The following is a 14,234-nucleotide window of genomic DNA, read 5'->3' on the forward strand; positions in this document are numbered from 1 at the left end:
CCAATTCCGATGAATATTGAGGAAGTTATGGCCAATTTACTAAACTGGGCCCGGTTTGAGCTTTATGTACGGCCCAATGATCTAGGGGAGGGCCTAATATGATTTATCATTCCTAATGAAATTAAGAATGGTTTTAGTCCTCTAGATTCTTCTAGAAGGTTCTTTTCATTCCTAATTCAATTAGCATTGATAAATTGACTTTTGTTGACTTTTCAGAGTTTTAATCAAAATCAAATAGCATTTTCGAGGAAATTATATTATTTTATCCTCCAGTACGGTAAACTTATCGGATTTTCGAAAACGCGTTGGTATCAGGCTTGGCGCCTAACCCTAGGCCTTGGCGCCTGGCGCTAGCCATTGGCGCCTGGCGCTAGTGCTGGTGTCTGGCGCCAGCTAGCCAGGGTTGGCGCCAGCTCTGTTTTCTGAGCGTCAGACTCTGTTTTGATATTTTATCTTTTTGGCTGATTTTCTTTATAAATATCGTATTAAAAACTCCGTTTTGATTGACCGATTATCTTCATTCATTCATCATCTACATTCGTTCACCAATTGTTTTCATTCACCTATTCTCTCTAATCATTCACCAATTCTCATCATTCACAAGTTCTACAATCAGTTTTAATTAGCATTCATCTTTCTTCAAAACTTTGCTTTTCATACAAAATTCCGCATTCACAAGATCTAGAAACACCTAGCCATATTCGAAGTTGCCTTCGCCCTAGACGTGAAAGGTTTTAATTTCTGAGGGTTTGGTCCCAAATCTCTATTTCAATTATTTAATTTAATTGTTGTTTATTATTTTCCTTGAAGTTACTAACGTGTGTATTTTGTAATTAGAAAGAGGTACGAGGCATCAAAGTAAGTGCTTTAATGGTTTTAATTGATATTATGATGTAGAAATCATGTTTATATTGTTATTATGATATTCCTACTATCATGTTTAGGGAAAAGGTTATAATATCAAATATGCTTATTATGATTCCTGCGATGCTTCCTATATTCTTCCTCATATTTATGATTGTTAGTATCATGTTAGGGTTAAAGATTTGATTTTTATTGCTTAGTGACATGCTAGGGTTTGTTATTAATCTTGTTAGTATCATGCCTAGGATCTTGCTATTATTATGCTTTAACATTAACATGAACATGATTATGATTATAATTCTTATAATGATTATTATTATTATTATTATTATTATTATTATTATTATTATTATTATTATTATTATTATTATTATTATTATTTTGATGATGATATTATTATTCATGATATTAATTTATTATGTTGCTTGATATTTATTGTTATTGCTTGATCACGCCTTTTATGCATGTTTAAAGGGAATTTGTACTTGTAATCACGCTTAATAAGATATTAATAATCTTGTTAGGGTTAATTTGATTATAATTTCAAGTGATCGCCAATAATAGTTTATTTGTGCATTATATTCAACCAACATAAATAAACAGGTTTAGGGTTAAACCTATTGATTGCATGTTAATTGGAAAGCACACATGAATACGATCAGAATAAAGTAGAGGCCTATTATTAGGGCAGGTTCAATCTCTTTTAGGTTGGATTTGTACCTTCATCCCCAAACCCTTATTTGGTTCATGACCTTATGGAGTTGACGATATCTTGGATCGTTAAGGGGTGTAACCTTCACCTCGTGAACGGTTTACAAGTTCCTAAAAAACTTGTTGGCGACTCTTTTGCTCTATCTTCTTCCCTTTTGGACGCCACCGTACTTTAGTGTATGATCACAGTGGGGTTCAAGCTATTGGGATTAACGGCTCGAAATTATTCCCTACAATGATATATTCTAAATTTTACATATAGATTATAAATTTATCTTAAAATTCAATAAATAACCCGGGCATTGCACGGGGCACAAAACTAGTTTAAAATTATATGTTGCATTAACATTCAACCAATTTAGCTTAATAATAGTTTGGGGCAAATTGAATATTTGTTTGTATGTCTTTAAGATTGTAGGAATACTTTTCACTACTATATGAATCGAGTAGAGCCCAATACGGGCAAATGCGACTTCATGACTCACTTTGTACCATCATGCCCGATCCTCCTTTCGTTGTTCTGAACCATATGGACTTGGTAATCTCATGGATTCTGAATGGGGTGTAACATTCACGGGTCAATCGTTGTTGTCTATCGTTGTCCCTTATTCGTGGTTGTCTTAAATGATTCGTAAAGGTTTACAAGTTCCTTAAAAAACTTGCTAGCAGCTTCCTACTTTGCTTTGTCCATAATCGTATATGTCAATTCCCACTTCCTATGTACCAAGTATACTCACAACATGCATATGTATGCGCACTTCGAACAACGTCTACAGTGATAAAATAACGTTTCATCTAATTTGGAACGTGTCATCATTGATCCACTTTCTCAAAAGCCAATAGTTTTGTAAAATTGAGATTAGTTAAAGCTTTAATTTTGGAGAAGACAAGAACTCACACTCTGTTAAATTTCAGAAAAAGGAATACATACAAAAAGGACATAAATTTATAAAACATTTAGGGCTTGTTCTCTTACGTTGAAATTCAGTTTTAGTTCAGTTCAGCTCAGTTCAGTTCAGTTCAGCTCCTAATATCCTTCTCTTATAAAATATTCAGCTCAGTTCAGTTCAGTTCAGTTCAATTCAGCTCAGTTCAGTTCAATTCAGCTCAGTTCAGTTCAGTCAATGAGAACAAGCCCTTAATGTGTGACGAAGCAATTACTTTGTATCTTTTGTAGCTAAAACCATAGGTAGGGGAATTGGTTATTCTTTTCACCTTCTTAAGTATGGATCAAATATCCGACTCAAAATCAATTTCATTATTCCTCGGTTTTTTATTCTTACACACCTTTTTTATATATTGTTTGAGGAAGTAATTAAAAAGGTAAGCATGCAGACGATTTCTGGTCTTCATAAAAATTGAAAATAAGATTACTTATATTTCATTAAAATTGTTGAAATTATTTATACAATATGTTTATTTTAAGATTTATAATATCTAAATCTTTAATGTGTCATCCGAATTGATATTTAATTTATTTCCCATATTTTGGAATCAGAACTCCCAAAAGACATCATATCATATATATGTGAATTTGGCCTTAGCCCTATCAATCAACGTGGGGGCTTCGATTCTTAAAGGAGCCAATGATGTTCGTTTCAAACTATACAATATTTAACTATTGTTTGCATCCTTCTGTAAAAAAAAAAAAAAAAAAAAAAAAAAAAAAAAAAAAAAAAAAAAAAAAAAAAAAAACACTATTCTATGCATCATTTAAGTATGAAGGGAATACCTTAATAAATTAATATTAATACCTTTTTTCTTTTTTTAACTAAAGATGCACCATATTTTTATCACCAAAGCCATTGAAAAAGAGTACCTTGAACATAATTTATTTTTAGAAAACTTTCTACATATGATGATACCAATTAGGAATTTAGGATATTCAATATCCGAAATAAGAAAATTACTTTGAACAAACTACAATTCTACAATTACTATAAAGTGGAGTTTGTAACACTTTCAATGTGACAGTATCCACAAGACCACATAAAACAGATAGTACACTTGAAATATTCAACAGAAATAACAGGGGAAAAAAATAGTGCCAGTTTTTAGTGCTCCTATACTTATACAAACTAACAGTACCAAGTTACAGGCTTACAACCATAACCATTATCTTAAATCTTTTCAAATTTTTTGGAGCACTAGCTTATGCCGCCTATGCACACTTCGATAAACATAAACTTTATAAAACATATAGACTACAATGGCAATGCTGCCAACTTAACTGATGATGAACTCTCCGCTTGCATGAACCTGTTTCACTGTCTTATCGTACTCGTCCTCTTCATCCTCTTCTTCTACTTCTTCTGCATCTTCATCATTATCGTCTTCATTCTCATCCTCCCATCCTGGGACAGGCCTTGATACTGGAGCAGGGTTCCTTGCCTCCCCCACAATCTTCATGATCTCTTCCACGCTTTGCAGAGATGCGAAGCTTGGGTTATCTCTTTGGTAGTAGGCAGCTTGAGCTTGTTCGGTTAGTTCTTTTGGTAGATTCTTTAAGAACCATGGATGGCTTCTGATTTCCTTGAGGGTAATTCTCTGCAAGAAAAAGGAAATGATGACTAAAACAAATCAACATGATTTTGGTCTATATAACCAAATATTTGCAATTATGCAGTGAATTGGACAGACAATCATCTACTTATAATTACATTATTACATGTACATAGCTTTAATCAATGTAAATGCATTTCAAGTATACAATTCATTTTCTTATTTACTCAAGATACACCAATATTTTACAGCCATTGAAAAAGAGTTTGATTATTCAACGCCATTGATACAGGAGATAAATTTAGTCTTATTCTAACTTTTTCATATTGGTTATGTAAAGAATCCTCGTGTATAATGCTCAACACAAAACACATTAAGAAGCAGTTGATACTACATATTAATATGTTTACAACAGAAAGTAGTTAGCGTAATTCGGACATCAAGTATCATTAAATATTCCGGCAAGTCAAATGCTCTCTTGAACTTGCAGATTCTAAACAACAGTCTCAAAGGAAGAGTCTTAACAAATGGTAAATTCAGCATGCTGTCAGCAGAAAATCGGCCATTAATTTATTACACACAGTGAAAGAGAGTTTTAGATGGTTGCAGACACGTGGAGTGGTTTTTTTTTTTTTTTTTTTTTTTTTTTTTGGGGGGGGGGAGGGGTGATAGGGCTAGTGTAAGTGTCCTAATTGTGGGAAGATGCTGAGAAGACGACCAGAAACATGAAGATGAGCAGGCAGCAGTTATTGTGCATACTGATCTCCCACTCTCCATGCAGAATGGGTGATGAGATTTCTTTGGCTATTTTTTCAAACTGAAAACCCTTATGAAGTACTACCTCCGATTTTTTAGTTGACACGTTTTGAATTTAGCACTATTCACACTCTCCCCTTTGACCGTGTTTTGTGCTTTAGATTCCTCATGATATGTATTTTCAAAATATCAACTTTTTATAATTTTTGTTAAGTAACGTGTCAACTAAAAAGAAACGGAGGAAATATTATTTTATGCTGTAATTTGAACCTGACAAGATAAGAAGTTGAACTTGGCAGACCTTATCTAGAACTTGTTGGCACTGGTCTTTACTTATTTTTGGTGGAAATTTGAGGATGGTGGCAAAGTTCTTTGTTAATTATTAAAACCCATATTTTTAAAACCTATCATTATAAAAACAATTTTTTAAGACGAATAAAATCCCTTGGTATATGTAGATGAGCATATTATAGCTTCAGTGCTACATTACTGCTATATGCCAATTTTATAGTATTTCATATTATATAAATGTGTGACAACAAAAGAAGAGTAATGGATATGATCAAAGAAAAAATCAGGTAATTCATAGAAACATGTACATTCACAAGACAAACATGAAACATATTACATTAGCAGCCAAACATTAGGGATCCACCATAAAACATGCAACAACATTCAGACTACTACGAATATATTCTTTAGTATTAAATGGGAGCCAGAAAAGGAGCATTGTAAACCAAAGACAGACAATGAGACAAATATAGGAAACTTCAGCAACATACATACCCTTGTTGGATTGGTAGTGAATATACGAGAAAGCAAATGCTTGCAATCTTGTGATATATGAACATATTCGGGAATTTTGTACTGGACAGCCATAATCCTCTGCAAAAGAAAACATTAATGAAACATTTAATTAATTAGTGTACTGAAACAAAATAATACAATAAGAACCTCTACAGACTAATTATGAGAAGTTATAAAGAGAGATTACTGTAATTGTCTTTCTGAAATTTTTTGGATCCTGAGGGTCTTCAAAGGGATATGCTCCGACCAGCATAACATATAGAGTTACTCCACAAGACCACACATCTGCCAACTGAACATGAACATGAACATGAACAAGAACTTAAGAAAATTTTGAAATATACATAACAGGATTTATGAGGCTGATCAATTACAAAGTCACAATATTCAACCATCATATTTAAATTTTCAGCAAATCACATTTTGTAGAAAAAGGATGGGTACAGGCTACAGAGGATTTTATCACCAAAATCATGTTGGTTGAGGCTAACACGAAAATTACAAACAATCAACTACGTATAATACAGAAATTTCGACCATAATCAAGCAGATTTTTGTTTGTTTTTTTTTTTTTTTTTTTGAGGAAAATCAAGCAGAAGACTATTGTCTGTTGATGTGACTGTTGAGAAAAGGACAAGATAAGTAAACTTCCTGAATCTTGCAATTCTTGACTAGAACTATCTTTAAACGGCACCATTATATCACTTCAGGTCTTTGCAGTCCAATATGTGAACCAAAGACAATTACACAGCTCCGGCAAAAGAACTAATTTCATGTAAAATAATAAGTCATAGATTACATTTGACTGATGTAGTCAAAGCTTGCTAACTCCTTGTTGGTGTGAAAAGTTATTCTTATTAATAAAAGTCAATATGTAATAATTATTGCATGTTAAATTAATAAACATTTAATTTATCTAAATTGGCAAATTATAGAGTGAAATGTTAAATGTGGGATTTTACTTTAAATTTTGTTCTAAGCTTCTTGAAATCATTGTGTTCCCAATGTTGAATAGAGGAATAAAATAACCAAATAATTAGAAAAAAAAAAAAAAAAAAAAAAATTTGTTGTAAAGACGGACAATTATTTGCAATAGCAGCCATGAATGTAAACTACACAAAACTTACTGAAGTTCAAATAATAAAATTAGTAAATAAACAATTACATAAGAAGCTTAACAAGTAGGGGTTTATTAAAAAAATTCAATCTATAACACCTGTTTTATTTTTTATTCAAGAAAAACTTATCAAGTTACTCGATCACATATGCGATCAACAAAATCCCATAAAGCAGTAGATGAAAAGCAAATCAGATAAGTCGGCCTTTCCTTTAGCAACATCAATATATAATACTAGCAGAATCATTATCAATATAAGCCAATAAAAAAAGCTAAAGCTAATACCATCTTCTTATTTTAGAAGGAAGGATAAATATAAAAAAAAATGTGGTACCAAGCTAAGGTTGCTTTAAATGTTTTTTAAAGCTTCCCCACAATATACACAAGTGCCAGGTAGCGCAATCTTGACAATGACCAAAGATATTATCTAGATGCATAACTAATCTCCACTAAGGTACTTTAATAATGTTTCACAATTAACATAGCAATCTTTTGGTTTAGATAAACTTTATTACTATTAAGCCTTAGTTAGGGATTTTCGATTTATGACTTCTATACCCATACGCAGCCATACATCCTGCATAGTTCAGTCAGACTCAAGATTTCAGATAATCAGAGCATAGATAGAGATATGAGATTCATTGTCTTTAGCCCATTAACATAACAGTTCAATCTTAACAACTGATGAGGAGTTAATCAGAGGCCCCAAGGTTTGACCTTTCAATGGATAGACATAAATAATTGATGTAATAAATGTAACATGTACCAATCAACTTAGAAATGAAACCATCTTGCATTAAGTCCGCAGTAACACTAAACTTTAAAACATGTGGTCACATGGGTGCTAAAGACAAGGTAAGGTATTCAGCAAAGCGAGTGCATTTATTTTCTCTCGCGACTCATTATATGCATTTTTATGTACACATGTCCCAAATCCTTCAAAAGAAATAAATGATGACCCTTTCCTCATAAAAAGGGAATAAGAAAATGAAAGCAATGTATCACTTCAGAATAACTTCGAGTATGGTTTAACTTTGTATACATCTGTGCTCTAACTTTGGTATGATAATATTTTTTTTTTCAAACACGCAAAAGAATATACTACTAATTGGAAAAAACAGTTGGTTTATTGGAAAAGGTTCGCCTTGACAGTTAATTTCTCAAAGTGTACGTTGAGTCAACACATTTCAGAACTACAATATTACCGTGTGATTAATTTATCATGATATAAGATCTAACCATAAGGTCAAATGTGATCTATTATTTTAGATTAGAAGAAATACAAATCATCAGGTCATTGATCTTAAATTCGGGTCCACCAGTTATGTTAATCAATTCTGACATCACACACACACACTTGTATACTATAATTTGCACAATGCAAGCCTGGAATTACCAGGCATATTTACGCCCCTTCAATTACGGAGCACTCTCTAAAGACTCACCTTGCCATCATATTCTCGCCTTGAAAGTACTTCAGGTGCTATGTATGCTGGAGTTCCTACCGTGGATTTCGGCCTTGAATGCAGAAGAGATGACTACAAGTTGCAGTTTTAACAATAAACAAATTAGTAAATAAACTAATCATAGTACTTGATTATAAACAACTTAGCAAGTCAAGCAAACACATGATACAGAATACAATATACTATATGCTGAGCTTCATGGAAAACATAAATACGGTAAGATTCATCCGAACCTTGGAATAACCAAAGTCACATATCTTCAGGCGGGGAGCTGCATTTCCATCTAACAATGTGTTCTCCAATTTCAAATCTCTATGACAAATTTGCTGCAACCCAAACAATAAACAAATAAATTGACATATTAGCTAAGCTTTTAACATAATATTAATACAAATATACAATGAAGAACTAATCCAAGATAGCAAGAAATGGTATTTTACCATAGAATGGCAAAAGCTAACACCTGAGATCAACTGCTGGAAGAAATATCTTGCCTGGAAAATTATTCAAACGTAAATGTTAAACACAGCCCTTAGGCCATTAACGAGTACGAGTACATATATAAGAAGCTAAAAGAAGAAATAATGGAACATTAATAGGGGAAAAAGACATGATTTTGTCATAAATTTAACTTAAAATAGAAATGATTATAAAAAAAATGATAAAGATTATCATGAGATTATACAACATGTTATTGATTGCTAATTTCAAAGTTTCAATCCCAAGTGGACCCACATTCAACCCCAAAAAACGATGCAAAACGAGTAGCTAGCCATGCAAATTAGTACAAGTAATTTAAAACTCCTAGTAATTAATTAATATTATTTGTAACTGTAACATAAAGTCATAAACCACTACAAATCAAATGAATACACAATAATTCAAATAAAAGCTCAAAAATCAATAAAAAATAAATAGAAAAGAATGAACCAAAAAAAATAAGTTGAGGATATTATACCTCATCCTCGCTAAAACGACCAGCAGTACAAATTCGGTCAAAGAGTTCACCACCGGCCGCGTATTCCATCACAATTCCTAGATGGGTTGGTGTCAATACCACCTATAATTACCCACAAGACCTCGGATCAAATCCCGTCTATACGACTTTTTGTCGATAATAATAACAAAAAAAATGATGTCTTACCTCCGTTTCATATTATGCACAATTCGTGTCAAATCGTTGCAAATAATATGAAACGGATGTAGTAAAGAAAAACCCAAATTACCTCCTTAAATCGAATAATGTTAGGGTGACGAAGCGACCTGTGATTGATGATTTCTCTTGCTACATTCTCATCAATCTGACCAAAAAAAAAAATACAAAATTAGCATTTGGGTATTTTATGAAATCTTATTTCAAATAAAACCCAGAAATTAAAATTAAAAAAATCAAGAAAAAAAAGACCTTTTGACCACGTTCGATGTATTTCATGGCAACAAGTTCTTTGGTTTCTTTATGACGCATTAATCTGGCAACTCCGAAATTCCCAGCACCCAATTGCTTCATTACCTCGTACTTTTCCATTTTTATTTATTGTCCAATTTAATTGGGAATGATTTTGTTTTTATGAATTTTTGTGAATTTTAAAGAAAGGAGGAATTAGGAAGAAAAAGGGGAGAGAGAAGAAAGCATGATAAATAAGCTAAATAGAGGAGAGGAGGAGGAGAGAGTGAAGGTACTATAAATAGAAAGAGGGAAAAAGTGGTGTGGTGAGTAGTGGTAATTAAGAGAGGAGAGAGAAAATAAGTGAATGAGGAAGTGAAGGAGAAAGCACGTGGGGTGGAAACGAGAGAAGAGTAGTTTATGGGATTACATGCTAACTCCACTTTTCCCATCACCGCCCATATTCCTTAACTCCAATTATAATCAATCTAGTCATATGGGGTAACACTGTTGTCCATTCGGGTTGACAGTTCGGTTTTGGTTTGGGTTGAATCGAGATTATTTGGTTGCTGGATTGGGTTGGGTCGATTTAATAATTAATGGGGTGAATCAGTAATGATAATAAGTGGATGCATGTAGAATAGGTGCAACTGCCTTAAACGCACGACATTTTGCATTAAACACAGCCCAAACTCAAATCAATCAACACAACTCTTTGTTTCATATTTTAAATTTTTTGTTTCCTTCTTCCAAATTCTCTCTCTTCTGTTTTCTTTCTTATAATAATTTTGATCCAAAACATTATTAAATTTTTCAATATAATTTTCTTCTCCTATGTTTTTCTCCTTTAATTTTTCTTCATTTTCTCTCTCCTCTGTTTTTTATTATTATTTTTTTTTCACTTTTATGTCACTTTTTTGATTGAATTTGATTCTTACAACATGAAATTAGTTGTTATTCCCGAAGAGAGCGTCAATGCAAATTAGTGTTTTGTTTTGTTGATTTGTAATTAGGTTTTTAATGTTATTTTATTTTTATTTTATTTTTTTGTTGGCTTCAATCAATTTCGATTAATTATGTATGAATTTTGTGTAAATTTCGTTCTTCATTTTTTTTTGTTCATAACTTTTTTGTATGAAATTTCGATTTATTATGTGGTGATTTTGTGCTTAATTTCGATTGATTAGGTTTTATCGGATTTTTTAATTAATATGAATTGTATTTTGTTAGCTTCGATCAATTTGATCTGTGTATGAATTTCGATTAAAATTATGAACATATGCATTGGTTCATTTTTTGATTGCATATGAACATAAGCATTTTAGAAGGTGAACATATACATAAAAAAAACTATGAACATGTAGATTTTAGAAAGTGAACATATACATGTCAGAAAGTTTAAAAAACATTTTAGAAAATTTACATAAGCATTCTAGAAAATTTACATAAGCATGCAAAATATGAACATAAGTTTTAAGAAAATGAACACATGCTTAAAAAATATGAACATATGCATTTCAGAAAGTGAACATAATCAAGCAAAATATGAACATATGCTCGTTCCCTAAAAGTGAACATAAGCTTTTTCAGAAAGTGAGCATAGGCATAAAATATATGAACACGTACATTTCTGAATTGATATATGAACATAGGCATGCTTTTCAAATAGTGAATATATACATAAAATATATGAACACATGCATTTCAAAAAGTGAACATAACCGTTCAAAATATGAACATATATTAATTGTTTTCCTTAGTGAATGCATAAAGAATATGAACTGAAAATTTCACTAATTAACTGAAAATTTTGAAGAACAGAGTTTTGAAAAATTCAGATAAAAATTCAATAAATTCAGACAAAAATCAGTAAAAATTTACCTTTAATTGGGATAATCCTGTTTATTTTGCATCTCTTCTCGTATATCCATTGTTGACTTTTCAGTTTTTAATGAAGTAAATCATGTAGAGGAGAGAGAATGAAGTTTGGAGAGAAAAATTAATTGCAGAAATTTTTGAAAAATTAATGAGAGAGAAGTAAAATGGTTTTTGTTAAAAAAACTATATATAAATCGTAAGCCAAAATATGGCGGTTGGGAAGTGGGTCATGTTTTCGTTTGGGCGAGTTTTGCAACTGGGCTTTTTTATTGGGCCAGTGTTGCACCTATCCTAGGTGCATAAGGATGCATGTAAGACCAATTGGTGAATTAATTCAGTTCAATTCGATTTAGTTTGATAGTTTAGTAGGGTTTTTTTTATCTAGATTCCATTATTCTAATCATAATCGGTTTTGATCATATATAGGCTGGTTTGAAAGGGTTCCAGTTGTAAGCGTGAAACACCCCAATAATTCTCCCTTTTCCAAACCACTTACTTTAAATAAAAAGAGAGGAGAACCATTGGCATGTTACCGCCACGTGTTAAAACGTTAAGGCTTTATCAAAGTATTGCAGCGGAAATCCAACTTAAATATTAAAATAATATAATTTAGAAAACCAATAAGTCAAAGCTTACAAATTGGAACCATAAAGGCCCTTATTAAAACCAAACCAATATTCCAAAATCCCAAAACATAATTAAAATAGTAAAACATAAATAAGTTCAACACAAAGAACGAATACTCTCAATCACACCAATCCCTTGACAATGCGTATGTCAAATCCCCGAACTTCACATCATCAAGCTAACCTGTGCAATACTGCTCCCCAATAATACAAGTGTAATAATTGGATCATCACAGGGTCATTGAAAGGCGAAGGCCATGACCAAAAGAAAACACACAAAAGCACGCAATCAGCAAAGCTGAGTACATACAAGCTACAACGCACAAAATCTAGCATGCTCAACTAGTTAAAGTAAATAAATATACAACTCGAATTCATTAATCAAGACTCTACACTTAAACAATTCAAACGACTCAACATACTTGCTAATAAATTCCAAACACTTGATTCTTTATACTTAATTTAATTAATTTAGTTTGGAGTAAGCAATAGACGAGGTTGTCCAATCCACCAAATCATTTTGGTCCCAAATGACCATTAAAAATAAAAGTTTAGCGCGATGCAAGAATGGGCGCGACTCCATTCTCACAAAGTTAGTCTAGGATCCCATCTAACTTTCATTATAAAATAAAAATGTAAATACCAAAAGAGAAGAGGACATGTTGATCAAACAAGCCTCGAAAAGCCACGGGCTACCACCGTGTACCCCAACCCATAATTGTCAATACTCTAGAAGTGCACGCTTTCCAGAGTTTTATTGCTCATCCATGTTTCACTTTACGTGATTACAATTTTAATTAATAGCCGACTCAATCAAGAAGACCATACATAACAATCATACATCAATTCACTTTTAATCTTATTTAGGACAATGGTGATCACATCACAAGTTGACCTTTAATTCCATTAAACTTCCAAATTATCCAAATTGTTGAACATAGTCAACTCACCTAGCCATTTCGGCTTAATCCACTTTTACTCAACATACTAACAAGTCATGCTTGATTTATAAATAAAATAAATAACAACCTTGTGGAATAATTAATAAATTCATTCCACTTAAACCATTCAATTCCAATCCTTTAATAATCCAAATGTGGTTAACAAACCAATCCAATAAAATTATGTTTGTATCAACATTCCATACAAACAATTAATCCAATATAATTCAACATGTTTGCATCCATAATTCCATACAAACATAATCAATTCACCAAAACATGTCTCATAAACATAAGCACATGAATTAATTAAATGTATAACCAAACAATTTTCATCCAAGTGTTCTCTAATCATGAAACTAAGTTCTTTTCTTTGGTACCTAAACATGATACTACTTACAACGAAGTAGACATGTACGTACCTCGTATAAACAATCCTTTGTGCCACTTTTAATCACTTAAAAGTCTCCTAAGAAATAATCACTTCCTAGAAAACAAGCAACAATAATAAATTAATACTTAACCAAATTTCCAGCAATATAAATTTGATTAAAGATCCTTAAAACTTCATTAAAAACATGTTTTTATGCTTAATTAATCAATAGAAATCCAATAGGAACAAAAGCCCCAATTTAATTAGTCATAAGAACCCTAAAATCCCAATTTAAATAAATTGAAACCCTAGGTTTTTAAAATTATAAAATCTGAAAATTATAACAACAATTATAATCTGAAATTATTAGTTTAAAACATAAAAACATGATTTTGATACTAAAAATATAAACTTTATACTATAAAATCAAAACCCAAAACTAATTATAAACATTAAGCATAAAAAAAACTTCGTTAAAAATAAAAAACTGCCCGAAAATCATATTTAGAGGATGAATTTGGCCACGAGAGGGTGGTGCTCACTACCAAAGGTAGTGAGTCTTTCTTAAAACATTGTTTCCACATGGAAAACACTACTTTTTTGTCAAAATCGGATGAGTTCAGAACCTGATCGGGATTAAAACGGGATTAATATTAACGAACCAAAATCTAAACATTAAAACACGAATTTACGTGTTCAAAATAATCTGGAATTAAGTTAAACTAATTAGTAGTATAATCACCAAAATTTCAAAACACCATTACTATAAAAGCCCTAAATCGATTGTTCATAAAAACCCTAAAATCATG

The 14,234-nt window shown here is 31.7% G+C and overlaps 1 protein-coding gene and 1 long non-coding RNA gene across 2 annotated transcripts; both read right to left on the reverse strand.

Moving 5' to 3' along the window:
• Positions 1–3,567: 3,567 nt before the first annotated feature.
• On the reverse strand, positions 3,568–9,963 carry LOC145628963 (serine/threonine-protein kinase SAPK7-like). The gene is made up of 9 exons (XM_081681412.1): positions 9,629–9,963; positions 9,450–9,524; positions 9,182–9,283; positions 8,664–8,717; positions 8,457–8,549; positions 8,203–8,295; positions 5,828–5,932; positions 5,620–5,718; positions 3,568–4,122 (listed from the first exon to the last, which is right to left on the reverse strand). Exons 1-9 carry the CDS (start codon positions 9,746–9,748, stop codon positions 3,802–3,804), a joined length of 1,062 nt encoding a protein of 353 aa, XP_081537538.1. The 5' UTR covers positions 9,749–9,963; the 3' UTR covers positions 3,568–3,801.
• Positions 9,964–12,062: 2,099 nt separating this feature from the next.
• Positions 12,063–13,544, reverse strand: LOC145626753 (uncharacterized). The gene is made up of 2 exons (XR_014111068.1): positions 13,475–13,544; positions 12,063–12,305 (listed from the first exon to the last, which is right to left on the reverse strand). It is a non-coding gene; the product is annotated as an uncharacterized LOC145626753 (long non-coding RNA).
• Between the last annotated feature and the right edge of the window lie 690 nt (positions 13,545–14,234).

This window comes from Chenopodium album, chromosome 4 (genome assembly GCF_948465745.1).
Source record: "Chenopodium album chromosome 4, dcCheAlbu1.1, whole genome shotgun sequence".
NCBI classification, from domain to species: domain Eukaryota; kingdom Viridiplantae; phylum Streptophyta; class Magnoliopsida; order Caryophyllales; family Amaranthaceae; genus Chenopodium; species Chenopodium album.